Consider the following 25,980-nt stretch of genomic DNA (forward strand, 5'->3'; position numbering starts at 1 on the left):
ACCGTCGAGCGGTGAGAGCTTGCTCGTCTTGGGGGGGATCTAATAAGACATCGACCCAGAGTGCAGCAAATCACATCAGAATCCGATGGGGGAACAAAACAATTTGGAGATGAGTCGATGCCATTGTGCACTATCGTCCTAAGGAGGAGTCACCTACCTCTAGACTACAAAAGACTTCTTCCAAAGACAAAAACTATGTGCAAACATCCGAGCCAAACACCAGATGGCGATCTATGCACACGTATACGATCTACAGCTCATTTGCCTCAAACATACTAAAATAGCAAACGTTTCTGGCCCTAAACACTCATAGTATGAACATCTAAATTTGTATGGTCCGTACTCTTCCACTCACCCTACAAAATTTTAGAAGAGGGTCACAATATGTGTTTCAAACACAGCAGCTTTGTTCATAAACGTATGCGTTTCTGAAAAATTATCTGCCCATGTTTTCTCCCCCATCAGAACTCTACAGTCGACCAATCAAAATCTACTGTCCATTAAACAGACAGGTTACAAAAACATGTGCAAGATCTCTCTACACTCATGGCTCCTTTCTATTGAGCTCTCAAACATTATAGCTGAGGCTTGAAAACAACTACCTTAAATTCATAAAGCTGCTTCAACTTGGTGTATGGATAGCCTGAGTCCTGAACACTGCTCAACAGCCCACTGCCAACTGCACATGTTGTCTAAACAGCTAGAGGTCCAAGACATGTACTGTCTCAAATCAAGGTCTCAGAGGACATTCATGAATCAACAAGGCTTTAACATCATACTGCGGCATAGTGCCTAAGGGCTCTCCAAGACACTTCCTCTTTGCTGGGCGGCTTGATTCACTCAAGCCGTGAACCTTGATGGTGCAATACCGTTGTTTGCGGAACCCTAATACAAAATGTTGCATATTACATGCAAACTCCATATTTCCCCACACAATGATGGTCATGCAGGCACAATTATGGGTGACTGGATGTATTTTTTATAAGATCGCTAACACTGCCCATCCTCTTAATGTCTAGGAGGTGGCATTAGCCGACAGTCCGGTAGGGGGCTCCACTTTTTATCAATGCTTCAGAAGAGCTAGGTTCTGCTGATGAACCGTAGAGTTAAAAAGTGCATCACCTTCAATGTACGCCGCCACGCTCACCGGGGGTGGAGTGGGGTGGGGGGGGGGGGTGAGTACAGACCAGTAAAATGTATTGTTACAGAGATAGATGCTGGTGAACGAATATCTAGAAACTGAGCCAATGCATGGGGTACAGTTACGCACCGGTCAACATCACAGGAAAACTATTAACACTCACCCAGTGCCCAACAAAAATGACATTTGAGAAAAACAATTTAGTTCCCACTCAAAAAATAGCAGAAGTGGAGGGAGGGTGACAGACAAGGGGGGTACATGCCTTACACAGTCAAAACACTGCTTCGAACTATAGCCCTGCTCAAACACAAGATTCAGATACTGTTTTTACAATAATCCATGGATAGGTTCCATCCTCCCCCAAGAAGGGCTTCAATCGGCGAGACCAGACCAAACTCCATATTTTGATTGTTACAAAGTGAGAACACAGGTTTTTCATTTTGGAAGTTTTGATGCTTTTGTTATGTTTTAAGTTTCTTTATTAGTGTTATTTTTTTTTTAGTTACAACAAAGGACAATTTAAAAAAGACCCAACAGAATCCCCGATAAAAAGATAAGCATCTTAAAACAAAATTTTTAAAATAAAAGAAAAACAGTATGATCATCGCGGAAAATGTACACTGTGCAGTATTGAATTTCAGACAAAACAGGAGAAAGATGGAGTGGTAGGGGGCGGGGGCTTATTTTGTTCAAGGCACCCTGGAATTGTCTACATTGTGATAGAAAAGTTTTATTAAAAAAAAAAAAATCCACAACAAACATTCTGATCACGGCTTCCTCCACTCCCACAGCACCTCTCTCGAGTGGCGTTTTTAAAACTTTTGGCGAGGTTACAGTGGATTTTTAAGCCGAGAACTTCATTTCTGATCTTGCGAGACTTATGAAATCCGAGGCAATGATTGGTAGCGAACGAGGTTACACGCAGCCCCCAAAGGAAACAGTCTGCCATATACAGGTTGCATGGAAAAAGGCAGCAGAGAAAGATCTGCAAAATGAAAAATGGCATATATACACACACAAACGCACACAGAGGAAAGTTACTTTGTTAAAATTACATGAAATGAAATTATACAGCGATTGCTTTCCATGACAAACCCTACGCCCTCCATTTCCAGTATAAAAACAAGTGATTAGGTCAGAAACAATAAAGCTCCTCCTTTTGAAGAAAGTGTTTCGCTTCCTTCTTTCGACAAACAGTAATGCCATACTTCTAAACGCTTACCTCTCTCCACCTCCACCCGTAGCCGCCCCAGGATTGGTTCTGTTTTTCAAAAACAAAATGCACCTGCCAAGACATCTCTGATTAAACCCCAAAGCCAACAGCAGCCGTGGGGTTGTCTAGGTGCATCAATGAGATTGTGGGGTGAAGGCAACAGAAGCGGAGGGTCAGCAACCATTTAGTTCTGGAAAACTACCAGAAAATCTCTATGAAGACAGAAAAACAATGCATTTTATTTGGAAGAGCTCAACAGTGCAGCTGTCATTGTCCCAGCTGTCACATGAAGGCTGGGAGCAGCCACATGGCAGGCTGCCTCACCTCTGTGCTATGAGGGAACACAGCACCCGAACCCCAGGTGACCCAAAAAGTGCCCAAGCAGAGAATCTAGACACATCTGAGTGGGGTCACACCCTCCCCTCCTCCAACCTACGGTCCTCCCTGTCGCTCTTGGTCTCTCCGTGCCACCGGCTACACCCGGGCAACATTCCCTGGAATGTAACTACGGTCCCCAAATCCTCTTTCCAGTAATAAAAAAATATAATATGGTTTTAGTGTTCTCAGAGAGAAAAGACACCAACTTCCCCCAAAAACATGTCCCTCAAGGTTAGAAAAATGGATTGTCCCGCATCAAGTGTTTTTAGTGTTTACATTTTTAAAGAATCATACAAATTGTCCCTCCAAAAATCATCTTGTCAAAGTTCAACTGTTGGCTTCTAAGGGTCCAGTGCTCCAAAGGTACATCTCCCCCCTCCACCAGCGTTTCAACTGCAGGATGAGGGGCCGCACACACAAGTGTTCTCGGCATTGACGAAAAAAGGCATTCGAAGGGTATCCAGTGGGCGAGGACGTGGCTATCGGAGGCGGCCACGAGCAATGGCCGTCGCGCTTCGTGCCGGTGGAGCGAGACGGGGAAGAAAGAAGGCAGGGTGCAGTTTGCAGAGAAGCTGGTGTCTCCGTTAGGGCTTTCAACTTGGGAATCCAAGGCGGCATGGGATGGCAAATCTGGCAGTTGGCACATTTTTCAGTTTGGTTTTTCCAGTCTGACATCAGTCCAAAATTTTAAAGAAAGCTCAGGTGCAGCAGAAAACTCACTCCCGCTAGAGGCAGCGACTTAATTTCTTTGCTGAAAGAGAGAGATGAAGGCATTACAACATCAGGAGATATGCCAGGGACAAAGGTAGTACAGTGAGATGGGCGCACACAAGCTCAGATACCAAAGACTTGCAGAGCAGCCCACAGGGCTCTCCCCCCCCCCCCCCCCCCACGTCTCCTATGACCGCAGATTTCAAGTTACACAATATTGCAGCTTCACCAAGGACAGCTTTGCCACCCCTCATGTCCTACTGCTGCTGCTCAGTTCATGAGAAAAGAGATGCACACCTGGTCACCCAACTTAATCAATATTCTTTGACCGTAGTAGTTTATTGGCGTGCAAGAACCTGCTTCACGCTTCGTCTCAGTGCGCTGCGACGTTAATAATTTTACCACAAGGAACCCCTTTTCTGATTCCACCAGGCTGCACTGCCACTTCTCAGGTCAAACTAGAGTCTATTTCTGGGAATAAACGTTGAACTCTATTCCATAAGTACATCTGCAGCGACCAGGTCTGCCTGGGCTTGGACCGAGAGAGCGTTAAACATACCATACAGGAGCGGGAAGGCGCCCGTCATCTCAAAGAAACTACTCAAATGGTTAATCAATGAGGATCAGACATGCACATACGATTAAAATGGAAGCTGGGATCTGGTGATCATAAGATGCCCAACTCTTCGTTTGATTGCCACTCTTGATTACACCGTCCAGGGCCTGCGGCACCCATGAAACAAAGGACTTTACCTACACGTGGACGACAGGAGGAGTCTACAGCGGCTCCTCATACCCATCCCTGAGAATCAGAGACACCCTGCTGCCAGCAAAGTTTTCCTGTGATTGGGAGGGGGACAAGATGTTAGTAGGGAAGAAAGGAGAGGCCCCTGACAGGAGATCTGCCAGGGAGATGGTTAGTACAGCGAGATAGGTGCGCACAAGCTCATATACCAAGGCGGATACATCCCTGCTGGTTGTTGGGCGACAGAGCACCAATACAGAGAGCACGAGGCATAGGTGTGGTGGGGGAAGCATAGCTGAAGGGGTGGGGGGGGGGGGGGGGGGACAACCTCTCGAGCAGGTGCAGTGGAGGAGACATGGGAATGGACTGTAGATGTTGGACTTAATATAGGGTTGAATATAATCTGATGGCAACAAGTAGACGAAACACTGGGAAGAGAACACACCGGTCTTGGTGAGAGATGCTGGGGGTTGATGTTGGACCTACAGGTTGAAGAGCAGGTGTCTGACAGAAGCGTATAAAGATGTCGACTAGATTAAGGTTTAATGCATGGATGATAAAGGGGACTAGCCTCGAGAAGAGAGACAATGGAGTAGGTTAATGGAAGCAGATGGACAGTGGTCAATGGAGGAAGGTGCACAGGTGGAAGGGAGGAATGGAATGGGTGGGTGGTCTGCACGGAGGCTTGGGCAGGTGGTTGAATTGTACCAAATAGGAACATGGAGGCAATGCGGATCCACAAGCATTTCGGCCACCCCAAAGTGTTAATTTTGCGAGGCAAGGAGACGGAGGTACAGAGAAATGGATCACCATGGCGTGTAATTCAGTGGAAGAAATCTAGAATGACACCGGTGTGTCCTAGATTCCACGTCAGTAGCACAGACACTACACCGACTACATCAGGTCTGATAGAAACTTAGAAGAGTGTTGGACTACTTTGGTGTTCTGCACGATCGGAACATGATCAAATGCTGGTCGGGTAGACGGACAGACTAGGGGTCTCAATGGGTGGGTGGGTTTTTGGATGCTGGGTTGGCATAGACTAAGCCATGCTAGAATTGTATTTTGTGGCCAGATGCACAAGGCAGTGGGTCTTCGATTGGATAATGCAATCTTGCAGTGTGGGTTGATCACAGGGTGGGTCTATAGGCAAAGTCTGTTGAACACGTGCTTGGTAAATGGATGCACAATGGTGGTTGTCTGATCAATTAAACGAAGGTTGTGCATTATTGGTTGATGTATGTAGAGTGGACAAGTTGAAGTGGTGTACAGTCAGTAAGTGGTTGTTGCGTTAGTAAGGGATGATCCAGTTGCGCTGTGGACTGGAGACTCAACGGAAAGATGGAAATCCTGGCATCGGGTAAGACCCATGTTTGGCTAAAAACCCATCCATAGAAAGACTGAGTGACTTGGGTTTTATATCGAATAGTTGAAGCTAGCAGGGAATGACCTCGCAGCCAGTACGGATTCCTTGAACATGTAAAAGATACACTATAAAGAAGCCTCACCTCTAATGGTTCCAGTTCTGAAAAATCACGAGATCTGTTCATGGTCCTGTTATTGGCGTCCCGGTCGTTCAGTGTTGAATACGGGTCTGGATTCCATGAGGGAAGAGAGCACAAAGTTAGCACTTCCAAAGAGAACAGAAAGAAGGTTAGGGAGGAGTAAAACGGAGATCACTGGGAGAAAGAGTAGAAGGCGACGTTAGGATAAGGAGGAGACTAAGGGGTGACACCCACCTGGTCCCAGGCTGTTCATTGGAATCATGTCTCGATCGGATTTCTTATTATCTGGAAGAAAGGAGAGCAAATTAACATCAAACACATCAGGCACAGTCTGTGACCGCAGACACACACTGATAACTGGAGCCAAAGCCTCACACTAAAGAATCTGGTCCTTTGTGATCACTTCAATACAAGCTTACTTCACTGTTTCAAGAGTAACCACCACACAACCCAAGCACACTGCTTCAAGAGCAACCAACACACAACCCAAGCACACTGCTTCAAGAGCAACCACCACACAACCCAAGCACACTGCTTCAAGAGTAACCACCACACAACCCAAGCACACTGCTTCAAGAGTAACCACCACACAACCCAAGCACACTGCTTCAAGAGTAACCACCACACAACCCAAGCACACTGCTTCAAGAGCAACCACCACACAACCCAAGCACACTGCTTCAAGAGTAACCACCACACAACCCAAGCACGCTGCTTCACGAGTAACCACCAAACAACCCAAGCACACTGCTTCAAGAGTAACCACCACACAACTCAAGCACACTGCTTCAAGAGTAACCACCACACAACCCAAGCACACTGCTTCAAGAGTAACCACCACACAACCCAAGCACACTGCTTCAAGAGTAACCACCACACAACCCAAGCACACTGCTTCATGAGTAACCACCACAAAACCCAAGCACACTGCTTCAAGAGTAACAACCACACAACCCAAGCACACTGCTCCAGGGAGCAACCACACACCAAGACCACTGCTCCAGGGAGCAACCTCACGCCAAGCACACTGCTCCAGGGAGCAACCTCACGCCAAGCACACTGCTCCAGGGAGCAACCTCACGCCAAGCACACTGCTCCAGGGAGCAACCTCACGCCAAGCACACTGCTCCAGGGAGCAACCTCACGCAAAGCACACTGCTCCAGGGAGCAACCTCACGCAAAGCACACTGCTCCAGGGAGCAACCTCACGCAAAGCACACTGCTCCAGGGAGCAACCTCACGCAAAGCACACTGCTCCAGGGAGCAACCTCACGCCAAGCACACTGCTCCAGGGAGCAACCGCACGCCAAGCACACTGCTCCAGGGAGCAACCGCACGCCAAGCACACTGCTCCAGGGAGCAACCGCACGCCAAGCACACTGCTCCAGGGAGCAACCGCACGCCAAGCACACTGCTCCACGGAGCAACCTAATGCCAAGCACACTGCTCCAGACCTCATGCCAAGCACACTGCTCCAGACCTCATGCCAAGCACACTGCTCCAGGGAGAAACCTCACGCCAAGCACACTGCTCCACTGCTCCAGGGAGCAACCTCACGCCAAGCACACTGCTCCAGGGAGCAACCTCACGCCAAGCACACTGCTCCACTGCTCCAGGGAGCAACCTCACGCCAAGCACACTGCTCCAGGGAGCAACCTCACGCCAAGCACACTGCTCCAGGGAGCAACCTCACGCCAAGCACACTGCTCCACTGCTCCATGGAGCAACCTCACGCCAAGCACACTGCTCCACGGAGCAACCTCATGCCAAGCACACTGCTCCAGACCTCACGCCAAGCACACTGCTCCATGGAGAAGCACCTTCAACCCAAGCACACTGCTTTAAGAGTAACCACCACACAACCCAAGCACACTGCTTCAAGAGTAACCACCACACAACCCAAGCACACTGCTTCAAGAATAACCACCACACAACCCAAGCACGCTGCTTCAAGAATAACCACCACACAACCCAAGCACACTGCTTCACAAGTAACCACCACACAACCAAAGCACACTGCTTCAAGAGTAACCACCACACAACCCAAGCACACTGCTCAATGGAGCAACCACACAACCCAAGCACACTGCTCAATGGAGCAACCACACAACCCAAGCACACTGCTCCAGAGCAACCTCACGCCAAGCACACTGCTCCATGGAGAAGCACCTTCAACCCAAGCACACTGCTTTAAGAGTAACCACCACACAACCCAAGCACACTGCTTCAAGAGTAACCACCACACAACCCAAGCACACTGCTTCACGAGTAACCACCACACAACCCAAGCACACGGCTTCAAGAGTAACCACCACACAACCCAAGCACAGTGCTTCACGAGTAACCACCACACAACCCAAGCACGCTGCTTCAAGAATAACCACCACACAACCAAAGCACACTGCTTCAAGAGTAACCACCACACAACCCAAGCACACTGCTCAATGGAGCAACCACACAACCCAAGCACACTGCTCAATGGAGCAACCACACAACCCAAGCACACTGCTCAATGGAGCAACCACACAACCCAAGCACACTGCTCCAGGGAGCAACCTCACGCCAAGCACAATGCTCCAGGGAGCAACCTCACGCCAAGCACAATGCTCCAGGGAGCAACCTCACGCCAAGCACAATGCTCCAGGGAGCAAACTCAGGCCAAGCACAATGCTCCAGGGAGCAACCTTATGCCAAGCACACTGCTCCAGGGAGCAACCTCACGCCAAGCACACTGCTTCAAGAGTAACAACCACACAACCCAAGCACACTGCTCCATGGAGAAGCACCTTCAACCCAAGCACACTGCTTTAAGAGTAACCACCACACAACCCAAGCACACTGCTTCAAGAGTAACCACCACACAACCCAAGCACACTGCTTCAAGAGTAACCACCACACAACCCAAGTACACTGCTTCAAGAGTAACCACCACACAACCCAAGCACATTGCTTCAAGAGTAACCACCACACAACCCAAGCACATTGCTTCAAGAGTGACCACCACATAACCCAAGCACACTGCTTCAAGAGTAACAACCACATAACCCAAGCACACTGCTTCAAGAGTAACCACCACACAACCCAAGCACACTGCTTCAAGAGTAACCACCACACAACCCAAGCACACTGCTTCAAGAATAACCACCACACAACCCAAGCACACTGCTTCATGAGTAACCACCACACAACCCAAGCACACTGCTTCAAGAGTAACAACCACACACCAAGACCACTGCTCCATGGAGCAACCACACGCCAAGCACACTGCTCCATTGAGCAACCTCACGCCAAGCACACTGCTCCAGGGAGCAACCTCACGCCAAGCACACTGCTCCAGGGAGCAACCTCACGCCAAGCACACTGCTCCACTGCTCCATGGAGCAACCTCACGCCAAGCACACTGCTCCAGGGAGCAACCTCACGCCAAGCACACTGCTCCAGGGAGCAACCTCACGCCAAGCACACTGCTCCAGGGAGCAACCTCACGCCAAGCACACTGCTCCAGGGAGCAACCTCACGCCAAGCACACTGCTCCAGGGAGCAACCTCACGCCAAGCACACTGCTCCAGGGAGCAACCTCACGCCAAGCACACTGCTCCAGGGAGCAACCTCACGCCAAGCACACTGCTCCAGGGAGCAACCTCACGCAAAGCACACTGCTCCAGGGAGCAACCTCACGCAAAGCACACTGCTCCAGGGAGCAACCTCACGCAAAGCACACTGCTCCAGGGAGCAACCTCACGCAAAGCACACTGCTCCAGGGAGCAACCTCACGCAAAGCACACTGCTCCAGGGAGCAACCTCACGCCAAGCACACTGCTCCAGGGAGCAACCTCACGCCAAGCACACTGCTCCAGGGAGCAACCTCACGCCAAGCACACTGCTCCAGGGAGCAACCTCACGCCAAGCACACTGCTTCTCCAATCGACAACCACAAGCCAAACACAGTCTCTAGCAGAACGAACTGCCTCAAACCAAGAAACCCAACTGTTAAAAATAATTTTATAGGCTGGGTATATGTTTAAATATAACATGCAGCCCATTCCGAACCGACCCTCTGATATGTTATCATTCTGTGTTACTACAAGCAGTTACAGAGAAAGGGGCACGTTTACTATAGCAGCTTTAATAAACTTTACAAAACCACTGGTATTCAAACATTTTCATTGTAAAGGGACAATAGTGAATTCCTAAATGACAAATCTGGAAGTAAAAAATGGCTTATCTTGTGATAGACATTTGCAACGCCACATCACATGTGCCAAAGATTCCAGCTTCTAAAAACAGCCTGCAACTCCCACATTGATACCCAATATCTTTCGGGTCTAGTTCACACTATATAAAACTGAAAACAAACACCTTGCTTTAAGTCCTCTACCACAGATTGTTAAAAAAAAAAAAAAATCAGGAAGGGAATGCAGTTTTTCCAGAAGTGGCGAGTTTGAGTATTCAAGATAAGGTGGTTCAGCTTGGAGGGCAAGTTTAAACTGGCCTGGGCGGTTACTTTAAGCAATTCAAACCAAGCCCACAGCTCCTTCAGAACAAGCCCACAGCTCTATGGACTAACTTCTCTCAATCCACCCGCTGCCTCCGAGGCAACAGTCTCAGTGCACTCAGCTGACTCTTTCCGAACTAGAGCGGCCACTACACATTCTCAGAAGGGAATTACAGAGTAAACACTTTCACATCGAATCATTACAGCTCAACATATACCCATGAGGGAGGAGAGAACTAATCCGAGAGGTAAGAAAGAATCCCAGACCAGAACCAGGAGGGTCCCAAAAACACTCACCAGCCTTCTGGTTCTTGTCGATGAGCGGCAGCGTGCTGTCGTCATAGCTAGAGCCACCCTGGTTGCGAGGGCCGTTGGGGAGATTTACCTACAGCCAAACAGTAAATGCAGCATTAAAAATATTCTGTCAATGTTCATCTACTCTGGAGCCTCCTTCCATATGGATATACACACACCGCTACTTCAAAAGCTAGACATGTGCGTAATTCAACGGAGACCCTTCGTCTTGTTAAGACAACTGGCGCCCAGAGAAACAACTGAAATATGCAGTTTTATTTAAAAAAAAAAAAAAAGAAAAGACCCACCAGCTATGGCTTCCTGAGGTTAGAGGAGAATCATTGACTCATTAACACGCGGTTCTAACAGTGGGACCTAACTATCTGTGAGTGGCTGACATCACACAAGCACCCTAAAACACCAAGGAGATCCACCTTCCCTTGTTTGGAAAAGGAGCTTCTTTAAGAGGGTGGCCGGCATGTTTCCTGATGTTCAGCTCCCAGACCCAATAAACCCCAACCTTCATAGGGACGTACAAGGAGCTAGCTCGGACGACGATGGGGTTGCCATTGCAGACAATCTAGGTGACCGTACCTGAAAATCCGTCTTCTTCCAGCCCTCCTTCTCCAGTGGTTTCCTCAAGTCCTTGTAACCCCACACAGTCTGAAGCACCAGGCCTGCTGCCCGGACCTCCCGCTCAGAGCGGTTTCTGGTGGCAAAAGAGAAATGAAACAGAGAAACCTCAACTAGGGTCAAAGGTAGAGTGAGCAGGAGATGAGATCAGGAAATCATGGTCAGCACGAAAGGATATATGAGACAGAGCAGATGATCAAAAAACTAACTGATTCAGATCAGTCGATTTTAAGAGAACAACCCAAAAACACAACTGGGAAACATTTCCAAAGGAACCACTCACCCAGACTTGTTGATCAGCACAATCTTCTCAATGCCTTGCGTCTCACGCATCTTCTTTGCTGCCTCCAGATTGTTTAAGATGACCTCGTTGATGGTGTTGAGGATGGAAACCACAGTATCTTCCGACAGGTTTCGGGCCGGTGTCTGCTGCCCCCCTGGAAGGTTCATCACCAGGTTGGGAATGGCGTATTTTCCTAAGAGAGGAGCACAGAAATTGAGGGAATCACAGACTGGACGGCAAGATAGAGACCAAAATTTACAAACTGAACCAGGGGGAGGAAATGAAATCAAACACACTCAACTCCCGGCACGAGACAATTCGCAACAAGAAATTAAAGTTCACAAAATTTGCCATGGACAATGGGATTCCAGTTTTGCGGATCGGTATAGAAAAACGCTTACTAATAACAGTCTGAAGTTAACAAAGTGCGTTCTGCAGGCAGGTCAGAGGAAGTAGTGTACTTCAAACCCCACACAGGCAGGCAAGTGCAGGCAGTCCTAAGCAATTCGGACTGGCTACTTCAGCCAACAATATTGTCCAGCCTTTTCTGATTGGATGCAAGAGTGGCCATACAGACTGCGATTCTTTCAGCATTGTGGCTGGACATCCTTTCAAATAATTTGAAAAGGACCGTGTGCAGGACCATGTGGATTGGCTGCGGTCAGGCAATGACCGCTGCGTCGATAAAGAACCATCATTTGTTTGAGTATTTGAACTTCTGACCCAAAACACCTTAACTTCTTCCACGAAAGAAGGGAAATAATGTTCCTAACAAATAATCCCCTTAGGAACTGTATAGTCTTTTTGTTTGGAATTTAGACCAAGGCCTGTATGCTGGACCTCTAAAGCCCTTTTTCGCCCCTCCTCCTTGATAGCAGAAATAATTGTCCTACTCAGAAGCAAACTTAAAAAGAAGTCCTGTAAAGCAGTGTCAGTGACCTGAAATTCAGAGCCAAGTACAGAAAGGAGTGGATGTGGTATAGGAATGACCTTCAGTGTGGCAGTTTCAGCCATTAAAGGGTGCGGTCTGCTGGGGACCTCCCAACAGTGCTAAAAAGAAACTTTGCAGTCGAACAATGAAACAGTTGTAAATGTACAACTTCATGGCTGATATCAACAGTGGGGCTGGAAATCATCAATCCGATCTGAAATAGGATTCGAATGACATGCTTGCCTTACATACACCCCCCTCCCCCCACCCGGTTGTAATGCACGATTGAAAGTCCGTCAGCTCAGGTCCGAACAGTTATCCACCAACTCGGTTCAATGTACCAGCTTCCATTTGTGCCACCCAACAGGCATGGACAGAACACAGCTCACTCCCTACTGACCGGCTGGCTTCCTACATAATTTTTTTTTCCATGATGAAGAAAAATTCAATTTCAGATCAATATCCGCTTGTCCTGCCTGTGTAGGTATTAGAATAGGTTATGTAGAACACTATATTCTGTTAGGAGTCCAGCAATACCAAACTCTAAATCTAGTCGCAGTGAATAACTGGTTTCTTTTGCAGCAGAAATCCAGCATAGATTAACGTGATGTCTACATATTGCAATGCAGCGTTTCCCCCCTAGTGTCCCAAAGACAGGGGCAGCATACATTTCCTTACTGCGGTGTGTCTGCCACAACGCTGGGTGAATGGGAATATGGACGTAGGCGTCCTTTAAATCTAGAGTGGAAAGAAAGTTGCCTCGTTGAAGCAACGGGAGCGCCTGTTGAGGGTGATCATGTGGAAGTGGTCCGATTGAATGTAGAGGTTTAGTTGTCTGAGGACCAGTATGGGCCTCAGGGAGCCGTATAGGGAGTACACTCCCGTCCCTCGATGACGTAATGGGACCGGTTCCATTGAATGTTTGTCTAACAGAGAGGACCTCTTGTTTTAAGAATGTGAGCTGTTCTGGTGACGTTTCACGCTCGCTCGGAAGGATTGTTGGCGGAGTGCTGGTAAGTTCCAGGCAATAACCATTTTGGATAATTTGTCTTAGCCACTTGTCTGAGGTGATTGAATGCTAGACAGGTAGGAACTGTGAGAGATGTCCCCCGACAGGAGTGGAGTGATCAGGGGGAGAGGGGAGTGGAGGGAAGTCAATGTACATCCAGGGGAAGTGCGGATGGAGTTACCTTTGCCTCTTCCCTTGTTATTTCCTCTGTAACCTCCTTGAAAATAGCCTCTGGAGGAGTTAAATTGGTTGTTCCCTTTGTAAGAGGAAGAGGGATTTTCGGACAAAAGTGTCTTTGAGCCACCCCTGTAAAAGGAGTGACTAAAGGAACCCCTACTAGAAGGTAATTGTAGGGCTCCCATGGATTTTGCAGTTAAGGGGTCTTCTTCATTTTTTTCTAATGAAGTATCTATGGTTGGCCCGAAAAGATGCTTTTTCTGAAAGGGCTGATTAAGTATGGAGGATTGTACCTCCTGCTTGAATCCAGTGATTCGAAACCAAGCATGTCTCCGCAACAGTATGCTAGTGTTGATAGAACGAGAATCTGTGTCCCCTGCATCTCGGTCGCATTTTATGGAAGTGTTGGCGATGAGCTTCTCTTCCTGAACGAGGTCGTTCGCTTTATACTCCTCTGGCAAATGCTGCACGAGTTTTTCCAACTCATCATAGTGGGCCCTGTTGCCGCGTGCCAACAGAGCCTGACCATTGGCAATACACAAATTATTAGCGGCCTGTGAAGCTACTCTCGTGCCAGGGGCATCAATACGTTTAGACTCCTTATCAGAGGAGGGGGTTGCCTGTAGATTGAGAGTGAACTCTCTTGCGAGCAAAAGATACAACAAGAGAGTCGAACGGTAACTGACCTATGTATACTGGGTCTGTAGGAGCGGACTTGTATTTTTTATCCACCCTAGGTGTCCGTATCCTGGCTCCAACTGGGTCTTTGACTACCTCGTTGGTATGTTTAAACATGCCCTTCAGCATGGGCAAAGTGTTAGCAGACCTCTGAGTGTGTCAATGTTTCTACAAGGAGATCCTCTTCTAGAGGGTCTGACTGTAGCCCCGCCCCGTGATATTGGGCAGCCCTGTTGATAAGTTGTGCAAAGTCAATGTTGTCATCAGGTGGGGAAGGTCTGGAGGGTACAGGTCCGGGTCATTAGGATGATCCGGATCCTTATCATAATCATCCCAGGGATCAGTGTCATGTGCAGATCTACAGCTCCTATGCCTCAAACAGAGGCATTAATCAGAGCTTAGGCTCCATCCTCAACCACACGAGGCCCAGGGCCAAGAGGTGGTAAACCTTCTACTTGCTCCATCAGCAGCAGAGAACACACTTCGATGCAGGTACTTACAAACACATGCAAAGTGGCATTAGCCATCCCGGTAAGCTCTTCAGGCTAGGACTGCACGGCGATTGAATTTAGTAATTTCCCAAATGTACACACAATATCTAGCAGTAAGATACGCAGAATCTGTAAGATTCACACAGTACCTCCCTAGGCGACTGCTCCCCGAAGCGGGTATCCTGCTAGTCTCTACGAGGCAGTGATACTGCGGGTAGCGCAAGCGATGCACATCTATAAAGGCTCTCCGATTCAAAGTGTTTCCCATGTCTTCCGATACACATGCAACCTCAATTTACAATCGAAAAATCTGGGCTACAAGTACCAGAGAGCAAAGAAAAAAAACACAGAATAAGCTCTCCGAAAGAGACACGCTGCTAAATGTCTGACCAGTTACATGTTCAAATAAATGTAAAATATAACCAAGGATAAAATGTCAACTAGTCTAAAAGAAGAAAAAAATAAACACTTGCTGCAGAATCAACAGACTCTCAGAGACCGTTTTTACCCCTTCCACGCTCATGACGAGCTGAGCTCGTCATAAACCGCGGGATTCCGCGATTCTCAGCGCACAGCGGGAAAACGCGTAGCGCGCATGTGGTTAAGCAGAGCAGACCCTAGAGATATGGGGTCAGCCTATGAAGAGTGTCTGAAAAGTGCCCAGGCACATATAAAGGCCATTAAAAAGTGTTTGCTGCAAGAAGTGTGGCTCACTGGTTAGAGGAGGCAGACCTGGAAGCAGAGGTCAGCCCGGGACCAGGGTTCAATTCCCGGCTCGGTGGGGTCTTGAGTCCTAAAATGTCCATGGACTCGACAATTCTCGCTATGGTGCCTACTCGATTCACGGGTTCACACTCTGCGACTCTGGGCAATAGCTTGCTTAATCTCCACAACGGCCCCTCGCGGCAGGATGCCTGGCTTTCACCTTGCGGATATCCTGCCGGGGTTATCTCACAGGGGAATTCCAGGATGGGTTCCCTAAGCAAGCGCTTAGAGACCACTTGGTGATTTGCACTATATAAATTCCTGTACGAAGGACCTCAATGAGAGAGTGTATGGTATAAAGAAAGCCTCCTTAAGGACACAGCTCAACTATTACCCAGGAGTGGGTTACTTACCAATCAGCTCTTTGTTCCGTGCATCCACCGCCAGGTTGCGCAGAGCACCAGATACCGCCTTCACCACTCGCTCGTTGTCATGCTTCAGATGCTCGGTGAGGCTGGCCAGGCCCTTCTCCTGGCGCACAGCGGAGCGGATGCAGCGGCCATACTACACAGGAGGACAGAAAGGTAGGATAAAGAGTAAGCAAAGTAGCAGACACCCGCCCCACACCTTAGATTACTTCAGGATGACACACTTGGTGGGGAGGGACTGTGACCAGCAGAGGTAAAAGACAGAGGGTCCTGAATCTATGCCGTGAAGGGGCCCCGCTTTCATGGAACCATAACGGGCCGTGCTCTCATTGTGCACCGCAAGAGCGTGGCCCTAACTCCAGGTGCCCGCACTCATGGTCATAACTAGGCAGACGCGACTGCTTCAAAAAGTCATCACAGCTCCGAACTCTTAGGTGCTACTTAGCGAGGTGTCCATGCCTTGCACACACTAGTGCTATACAGAATGCCTCCATCATACCTTCAAACCGCCAGGCCCCCATGCGTGCCCCCACGCCAGAATACCAGTACCAAACCTCCACCAGTGAGTGCTTACACCTTCCAGTCACCACAAACCACCAGCCCCCCCCCCCCACAACTCCATGTTCTTTGTGCTTAAAACCACCAACATACTCCTTGTGTGGAAACGCCCTGGACTCTTAGGTGTACTCCCCTCCTTTCTCCCACTGCATCTGGTGTGTACACACACACACACACACACACACACACTGTAACAGCCTCTTTTTGTATGGCCACCTCCAGGTTTTCGGACGGATGCCGCTGGTTTGTTTTTGGCTCATAGTGCACCGAGGCCTGCTCACCAGACACCAGTGCCCTGAACCCAAAACTGGAATGGGTACTTACCAGTAGTCGTTCTGCAGCCTAAAGTGCTTTCTGGATTCACATGCTGTGCATCTATACTGCCATCTAGAGGCTGGGTCCGGAATCATGTTTTGTCTTTTTCTTTTGTGTGAACATCGTGGAACCACCATTTGGCTCATCCTTTGTATGGCGTCTGACTGCGCCCAATACGTTCCTGCGCATGGTCACCCTCCTCATTTCTTTCTTGTGTATGATGTTCTCTGAACCTCTCGTCTTGAGTTGCTGTCATTTCAGGGGAGGGTCGCATGTGTAAGAAAGTGGCTCTGTATATACTGGACCAAAGTAATGTACAGTGTGTATAGAGTCTACAGTCCCCAGAGGTTTGGCACAGGTCAAAGTTACATATAACCTTACTCTCTAAAGTGGTAGCTTGGTAGAGCAGTAAGGCAGTAGCAGAGGACAGTGTAAAGCATTGGATGTTCACACTCAGTCAGCAAATGGTCTCACACACAAGAACGTTTTATTTTAGAACCAACAAGGTATCAAAATATACTTTCACAGGATGAGTTACTTCAGTTAAATACTTTTCAAATAGGCAATAGACTTTTTGATTACAATAGTTACAGTAGTTGCAATGGGCAACACAATTTCAAACACAATGCAACATTGAGCTCAACGGAATTTCTAGTTGAACGCAATTAGTTACTTTATAGATTACTTTAACCACAGGACTGAATCCTAGATTCAGTCCTGGGACATCTCCTGTAAACAGTTAAGTAAAAGCGTTTGTTACAGTAGTGATTTTGAAGGAATATTATTGTATTTTAAAAGGTGACACTTGGAAACTTTTTCACATAGAATCACCAATGTTATCCTATGGGAGGAAGTTCACTTAGCAGGTAAGTAGTGTCATTGTTACTTTCATACTCAGTGGTGGATCCTGGATCCAGCACTGGTGCATCTCCTGTAAACAGTTGAAAGAATGCGTTTAAGTTATACAGGCGATTTTTTAAAGAATATTTGTAGTTTTTGAAAATCGACACTTTTCTGGTGAAAATCGTACAATGGATTCCTATGGAAGGAAAGGAATAGTTACTGGTAAGTACGGTTAAAATTACTTTGCAGGATCAGTACTGGGCTAAAAGATGCAGCACTGGGTTCGTTGCTGATAACAGGTTAGTAAATCGGAATTCGTTGTTCAGCTGATTTTAGATGTATATTAACGTTTCAAAACTCCACATTTAGAAGAATTTCCAAGTGAAACCACTCCAGGTTACGCTATGGAAGAAAAGTGAGTTATCGGCTTTTGGGTAAGTACTCGACTGGCAGAGATAAGGTTCTGGGCATAGACTCAGGGGTCTCCCAGGGTCAGGTAGGTACAGTTGGTACACCCTCAGCGGCACAGGGGCAGCCGGGTGCAGAGGTAGTTAGGCCCAATGTTATCCAATAAGAGGCAGGGGGCCTTCGGTTGGTGGCTGCTGGCAAGCAGGCCACGCGGCTGTGGGAGCTGGGCTCCTGGTTACTTGCCCAGGGAAAATGGGGAAGTAGATGAGGATTAAGGTTGCACTTCCAGGGGAACTCTGGCAGCTGGGTGCAGGGTGCTTTTGAGCCATTGGGCGCTCAATGTTATTCAATGGAAAACTTGGAAGATGAAAAAAAGCTGCAGGCTCGGGGACGGAGGATCTTCAGGAGCGACCAACACTTCCAGGGGTAAGTTGGGATCTTGGAGGATAGGTAGGCACCCAGGAGTTGGGCACAGGGGGCCTTAGGGGGCCTTGGGGTGCCTTGACGTCGGGAAATCTTATCCTCTGCTGGTCGCGGTTGGGGGGGGGGGGGGTCCCTTGCTGTGAGGCTGCAGGAGTCGTCTGGGTCATCGAGGAGGGTCCTTGGGCACAGGATTTCAGGTCACAATCGCCGGGGATATGTTCTCCGGGTCTTTGTCCACTCAGGCACGGGCCGGGCTCGCGGGTGCAGAGTGTGCTGGATTCGCGTATCCTGGCTGGCACCAGAGGTGTTTCTGGTTTGAGCAGAACCACTGCTCATGGGAGTCCCAGTCTTTTAGAGGGTCAAGGCAGACGTTGGGATTTAGCAGAAGCAGGTTCAAGGATCAACTGTCCGGTAGGGATGGGAACAAGTCAGTTGTCATCGTCCTTTTGTTAGCAGATGCACAGCAGGTCGTCGTCCTTGTTGCAAAATCGGGATCTGAGGAAGGAAGGTTCAGGGTGTCCCTAAATACTAAATTTAGGGGCGTTACAGGTAGGGCAAGGGCAGGGACCAATAGGTCCCTGTCCTGGGGTGAGCACACCCACTATCCTGCTCCTCTCCTGTGGGAGGGGAGCAGAGTTCTAGCTCTGGGTAGGTCTCCCCATCTTCAAGATGGCGGTAGCCCGGAGTAGTTGGCACACCCCTTTTCCTCACTTAGGGTTTCCCGCCAGTCTTCCTGGCAGAGTGGGGGTCAGAACTGGTGGGGGCCAGTTGCAGAGTACAGCAAGTGGCCTCGAGAAGCTTACAAAGGCGGCATGCCTATGAAGCTTCCCCCTGCCCATCCTGGGGGAGGAGACCTAGCACCTCGCCCAGGACGTGCATTGTTGCAGGCACAGGAGAGCGGATGGCTCTCTACCCAGGGGTACAGCAGTATGTCTGCTGTGTGGCGGCCTAGGCAGCCTCTCTGACCAGACGTGGATTGTAGGTTAGGTTTCAGGGGGCATCTCGAAGATGCCCTCTGTAGTGCATTTTACATTAAATCCCACACTGGCATCAATGTGGGTTTAATGTACTGAGAAGTTTGATATCAAACTTGTCAGTCTTCAGTGTAGCCATTATGGTGCGGTGGGATTAGTTTCCTACACCTCCTCGCTGCCATGGCATGGAACTCCCTCTACCTCCGGCAGACTCCATCACTCCCCAAGTTCTTATAGAACCTCAAGACCTCGCTCTTTGATGAACTCCATAATCTTCTGGGAGCTGCGCGCCCCCACCTCCCCCTCAGCGCCTTGAAACCCCTTTGAGTGAGTAGCTTGCTCTATAAACCCCTGATTGATTGACTGTCTGCTGGCCGTGTCCTAAGCAGTTTGTGAAATTAGTTGGCGATATTTTTGGCCTCTGAGGATTCCTTTTGCCCTCTTTTGGAACTCATCTGGAAGGTGCTGCGTCGGACCTTCCATTTCCACCCAACTGTTGCTGGCAGGATCGGAGGAGAGCGTTGTAATTTGCAATTCTCCCTTACGTCGGTGCCTTCAATTCCATCTTCCTACTCGCCAGGTCCTTCCTCTGGCTTTCCGTCTCTGGAGGTGGCCTTGCCGATGTGTGGGCAATGTTCCTTTTTATGGCTGTGGCCACTATGATGGAGTCTGCCGGTACGTCCCCTTGATGGACTGGAGGTCTTTGGTGGAATGCTACTTTGGCTCCATCAGAGGAGTAACCGCCCTAGCTGTGGCAGATTCCTTGAAGGAATCTTTGCCCTGGTCTCGAATGATGGAAAGCATGGGTAAATGTAGGTTTGCCTTCTGTGAAACTCCCTCTATTCCTCTAGCTGGACTCCATTTGTGTCTGCTACCCTCTCGATGAGTCTACTGTACATAGACACGAGGGAGTCAAATGGCTTCTGTTGCAGGAACACTGCAATTTTAGCCTCAAGTCAGTGTATTTTTCTTTCAACTTAGAGTGAGTGCTCTGCGTCTTGTCTCGTGGAGGGCCTCTTTTTCAGAGCAATCAGCTCTGTATCCTTTACCTCCTTGGCACTTTTCTTCGGCATCTTAACACCTTGTGTCTGTGCCAACATTCGGTCATCAGGAGTTTTGACGCGGAGGTGGCCTTAGGGGTTATTGTTACTTTTTTGCATCCTTCACCACTTTCCTTGGGGCTTCAGCTCTTTCGTTGTGAACAACAATTCCTTTGGCATCCGATTCTCCTTCCTGTGCCAGTTTGGCTTCTCCGACCTTTTCTTCATTGTTGCTGGAGAGAACCAGGTCCTTCAGGGCTCCGTGTAATTTCTGGGTGCTGGCCATGGCATGATGTGCAAGTCACATGTTCTCCAGCAACGGTGTTCTCCCAGACTGTCTGGATCGGGGGCACTCCCCTCCGAGGCTTAGATGTCCTTTCTGGCCTCTGGTGATTTTTGGTGCGTTTCCGTGCTCGTTTCTTTTTCGTCTCTGCAGATCTTTGAAGTTTCTTCGTAGCTCCTACAGGGTACTTCCAGACCCAACAGCGGGATACAGAATCTGAAAGATGGTGGCGACGCACAGGAACTTCCGGGGCAGCGTCTGACAAGGGAAGTACTTGCATGCAAATGGTGGATGAGTACTCTTTCCCCCCTTCCCCCCCCCCCCAAAAAAAAGAACGAGGATAAAAAAACGACTTCGGACTCAACCACTAGATGGCAGGATAGATGCATAGCATGGGAATCCAGAAACAGGTTCATAATGCAAAAAGTGTAGGTTACATGGACTATATACACTCAATTGGAATAGGCTAACTTGCAAGTCCCTAGTATATGGAACCCAGGGCTTGTAAGTTAGAAAGTCACACCAGAGACTGCAGCAGTGGTTGTGTCACCCTGGGGGTCACAAAAGGTAGAACAACTGTCCGCCACTGCAGATTAGAACAGTTTCGAATTCCTGGAAGCATATTTCATGGGCAGAACATGTATTTTACATGTTCTGGTAGTGAAAATGTGAAATTGTTTTCGCAGAGGAAAGACTTGGTCGCTCCACTGGCGAGTGCAGCGTTACTCGCGACCCCTCAGCTGGGCCAACTCCTGAACGGTGCAACCAAAGTTGGGACTCCAAGGTATCAAACAACTCGTTATATCAAGCTCGACTTGATTCTCAAGTCGAAATGAATGTTGCAGTGTGAAACTTTCACAGCGTTGCCACTTTGTAGCCTTCAATCTCCTATGCACCTAATGGTTCTACAAGGCCAATTTCTGCCCTCCTAGGGAGACGTGATGACTTCGCCCAGGAAAGGAGACAATAGGGGGCGTGCCCTGGAGAGAGGTGTTACCGCACTCCTGCAGGAAGCCAAAAGGCGAGCTTCAAAGCTGAAATGGCAAACACTTGGGAGAGAGACAGCCCCATTGTTAGGCAGACTAGCAGGCACCCAGGTAGGAGAGGGGAAACTTGTTGTCAAACCTGTTTATTGGGGGCATGTAGTCTCCTTGGTAGTCACACCCAAGGGTTGGGCAAAGGCGCTCTACTTGCAGAGAGAGGGTTTTGTCATATTGGGAGTTGGCAGAACGGTGCATCTCGGGATAGCCCGATGCCACACTTCCCAGGGAGTGGTCATCAGGAGGGCGAGAACCTGGAAGCCCATTGGCTACTGACCACATCTACCCTAAGGGCAGTTTTTGAATATAAATACAGCATCCTTGGCACCCAGAACTCAGATCTCGACTGGACTGGAAGAAGGACTGCCCTGCTGCACGGTGGAACCAGCATGGACTGCAACTGCTGAACCTGGTGACTAGCAAAGAAGTGAGAGAACTGTGGCTGCTGCGTTCTGCAGGTGGAAAACTAATCTCCGTAGCCCGCCAAAGCAGAAACTCATCTGGAAGGTGCTGCGTCAGATTTGTTGGTTGACCTGTTTAAAGCACAGGCCCACAACACCCGAGAAGCCTGCGGGGGCAAGCTGACAGCCAAAATCTTCAGACCACTGACAACCTCAGGTGTGCAGAACCACTGACCAGGAAACATGCTTAAACTTGCACACAAGGTCGCTCAGCCTAGGAGAGTCAGAATGCAGTTTGGTCACTCAAGAGCGGTCAGCCAGTTTCAGGAACTTGTATCTGTTGAAGTGGTTTCCCATGGAAGTGGTCCTGATGCAAAGGATGCGAGATGCTGAAGATGATCAAGGATGCTGTGGATGCGATGTGGTCGACAGGTCTTCCTGAGGCTACTCCTTGGTCCACGAAGGGTGTGAGGCGGTCCTGGTCACACCTCAAGTACTCCGTGCTGGCAGAAGTCCAGTTGCCACTGCACTACCAGTCGCCCAGTATTGCAGTCAAAACTAAACCCTTTCCTAGACGACAACTCATCCTCTGGAGGTCACAGCTGCAGTTAGATGGGGTTCAGCGAACTATGGTGCAACTCTGTGCATCGGGGGCTGTTCCCTGGAGATGCACAGTGGTGACTGGCAGTGGGTGGAAGACTTAGGGCTACCAACTTGCCCCAACATGCTTCTCAGTTGTTGTGTCCCTGAGCTGTTATCAGGAGACCAGCTTGCCAACCCTTTGACTCTCTTGCCTCCAGAGACAACTTCTCCTTGAGCAGGGCACAGCAGACAGTCCCTCTCCTTTTCTAGCCACTAGGTTCAGCCGGGACAGTCTACGTAGTGCAGCCTCTTTGCTGGTTCCTTGGTGCAGCAGGGCAGTCCATCGTTCCTTCTACCAGTCCAGTCAAGACCAGAGTTCTGGGTGCCCTACTTATGGCTTAGGACATGCCCTCAAGGCAGGATTCCGTTGGTAGCTAATGGACTACCAAGTCCCTTCCCACCTAATGACCACTTTCTGTAAAGTGTTGCATCTGGGCACCTCTGGTTGCACCATTATGCCCACTTCCAATAGGACAGGATCCCTCTCCTGGTGTGTGGAGCTCCCTAACCCAACCTAGAGGTGTGGCTACCAAGGGGGCTACACGATCCTGGAAAACCAGTTTGATAACTGGTTTGTCCTCTCTTTTCCCAAGTGCCAGCATGGAGTAGCCAGTCTCCCAAATGTTACCTGTTTGACCTTTGAATATAGCTTGAAGCTTGCCTTTTGGGCCAACACCTGTGTGGTTTCCTGCAGGAGGGAGGCAACACCGACTTCCAGAGCAGGATCCTATTTTAGTCTTTCCTGGGAGTCAGAAGCACATCACCCCAGGAGGACAGAAAGCTGTCTTGGAAGAAGGGTCGCATGTGCAACCAGAATGTGCACAGAGGACTGAAGGCAACAGTGTCAACTTTGCTAAAGTTGCATACTGCAACTGGTTACATTAATTTGGGACTGAAAACCGAGTCAAGTTAATGTAACTAGTTGTTTGATACCTTGGACGCCACACGGTTGCACCGCTCCAGAGTTAGCAAAGCTGAGCACTCAGCGTAAATGTAAATGTAAATTGATACTTTTATAGCGCACTACTCACCCGCAAGGGTCTCAAGGCGCTTGTACGAATACCGCTGTGGAACCCTTCCTGGCTTTCCCTGTGAGGTGTCCACTCCTGGGCACCCCCAAGGTGGAGGCCAGGCATCCTTAGCGTTGTGGGGGCCGTTGTGGAGATTAAGCAAGCTATTGCCCAGAATTGCAGAGTGGGACTCCATAATTGGAATAGGCACCGAGGCGAGAATTATCGAGTCCGTGGAATTTTTGGAGCCCAAGACCCGCCGCGGCGGGGAATTGAACCCTGGTCCCGGGGTCCCGGGCTAGACCTCTGCATCAGGGTCTGCCGCTCTAACCATTGAGCCACACTTCTCCACGTACTTCTGCACTCGCCAATTTGGTGACCAAGGTGATCTACAGCAAAAATGTCAAGTCTGTGTTCTATCTGTCAAAACATGTAAAGTTACATGTTCTTCCAGTGGAATATATTGCACTCTGCCTTAGAACTCGATAGGCCTGCCACAGGGGTGACTTACAAATATACCGGGGAAAGTCTGCCTGTGCCATTGCTCCAAATGGCAAAGTAGGGACAGCAGTTAAAACTGCTTCCAGCCTGCAAATTTTGGGCAGGGAGTCTCTATTTACTCGTGTCCCACCTAAGGTGGTGCAACCAGTGCTGCAATCCCTGGGGGTGCCCATATAACTTGCATGCACTGGGTACCATTTACTAGGCATTACAGTTAAGGTAGCTCAGCCAATTGGAAAGTAGCAAATTTGACATATCAGTTTAAAGCTACGGCCACAGAGGTCTGGTTAGCAGCCCTCAGTGAACTCAGAGTCGAAAAACCATCAGCATCCGTCTAAAAACAGCTGAGCGGTGACCATACAAAAAGAGGCATTTCCTTACAACACCCAGTTTCCTCACACACTCCCACACATTGGGTCAGTCTCTCCCCATCTCCAGCCACCACCAATACTCACCGTCCAGCGGCCCGCACAGAGGTTCTGAAGGGCTCCCGCTGAGGCCTCCAGAATGGCGGGGGTCTTGCTCTCCTTTATGAGGGAGACGTAGACGCGGACCACCTCCGGCTGGAAGAGCAGCTCATAGCCTGCAGAGAAGAAAGAACAGGTGGTGACCAGGCGATCAAGCGGGAGCAAGAATTCATAGGGGCTGACAAACCTGGGGTAGGAGTCTATGTTATGAGGGAAAATGTGACCAGACTGGGTGGAAGAATAGGAGAGGGGCAAAAGAAGGGGCACATTACATAAGGACACACACGACCCGCCCCCACCCCACTATTCCAAACCAGTGGGTTTCTTTAAAAAAGAGCAAATCCAGCAACGGGCATCACAGGGAACGGAAACAGATGTCGGGGAAGAGCCAGTACAACGGAGCGCGAGGATCAGTCCTAGCAGACCACTTGCATTCACGTCGGGTGCAAAAATCTAGAAAGTAACTGAAGTCAACATAACTGATAAGAGCACCCGTTGCAGATTTTAAATGATGCTGGATCTTTCCTAGAATGAACGCATTTTATCAGAGGAAAATAATCAGCAAAGGTATCAGATTATAGACGGTCTGCAAAAGATCTGGTTTTGATGGTCAAAGATCGGTTATGGTTCGAAGAGTGCCGCAAAATTCCAACATCCACTGTTTCTTCCACTGAGGAGGCTCGTGTCCAAGATGGAAGGTTGAAGACCTGTTCCCGCTCTCCAGAATCTGACCATCAAACTTGATTGCATTTTGCAATCTAGTGAGAACCTTCTACGACCCATTAGCGCTGCAACATATGATGGACACCGCTGCAAGCCAGTTTCAGGAAGCAAGTTCTTAAAATATAGCATTTGTTAGAAGTGTTGGCGGGCTCTTTGTTAGTGCAATGAGAGAGAGGGTCCCACAAGAGGGCGATCAGTGCAGGCAGTCTCTGCCCAAAAAAGGAGACCGGTCGGGCTGTCAGTCAAGGATGCTTAGTGACCAAAATAGGGAGGTGATCCAGTTCAATGGAAAGATGCCCAAAGCAAGCCAGGAGCCACCCAAAATGGTGCCTCCTGGAGAGGTCAACAATGTAGGCGCACGAGTTTCCAAAACACATGCTAGAGACTGTGGTAAAATGTAAAAAATGAAATTGATACTTGTATAGCACACTACTCACCCGCAAGGGTCTCAAGGCGCTTGTACGAATACCGCTGTGGAACCCATCCTGGCTTTCCCTGTGAGGTGTCCACTCCTGGGCACCCCCAAGGTGGAGGC

The 25,980-nt window shown here is 49.1% G+C and overlaps 1 protein-coding gene across 9 annotated transcripts in view; it reads right to left on the bottom strand.

The window, feature by feature from the left end:
• Positions 1-1,597: 1,597 nt before the first annotated feature.
• The window catches only part of CTNND1 (catenin delta 1), a 211,505-nt gene continuing 187,122 nt past the window's right edge, over positions 1,598-25,980 (bottom strand). For 3 of the 9 annotated variants that reach the window (XM_078674023.1, XM_078673971.1, XM_078673988.1), the window contains 9 exons: positions 24,711-24,838; positions 15,803-15,953; positions 11,399-11,591; positions 11,077-11,191; positions 10,486-10,573; positions 5,928-5,978; positions 5,697-5,782; positions 4,197-4,283; positions 1,598-3,483 (listed from right to left, as the gene is read on the bottom strand). In XM_078674023.1, the coding sequence (XP_078530149.1) occupies positions 4,221-4,283; positions 5,697-5,782; positions 5,928-5,978; positions 10,486-10,573; positions 11,077-11,191; positions 11,399-11,591; positions 15,803-15,953; positions 24,711-24,838 (875 nt within the window). In that variant the 3' untranslated portion in view covers positions 1,598-3,483; positions 4,197-4,220. The remainder of the gene's footprint in view (positions 3,484-4,196; positions 4,284-5,696; positions 5,783-5,927; positions 5,979-10,485; positions 10,574-11,076; positions 11,192-11,398; positions 11,592-15,802; positions 15,954-24,710; positions 24,839-25,980) is intronic. The other 6 variants (XM_078674032.1, XM_078673995.1, XM_078673980.1 and 3 more) reach the window with 2 other exon arrangements.

The sequence above is a fragment of the Lissotriton helveticus genome, chromosome 1_1 (genome assembly GCF_964261635.1).
Source record: "Lissotriton helveticus chromosome 1_1, aLisHel1.1, whole genome shotgun sequence".
NCBI lineage: Eukaryota > Metazoa > Chordata > Amphibia > Caudata > Salamandridae > Lissotriton > Lissotriton helveticus.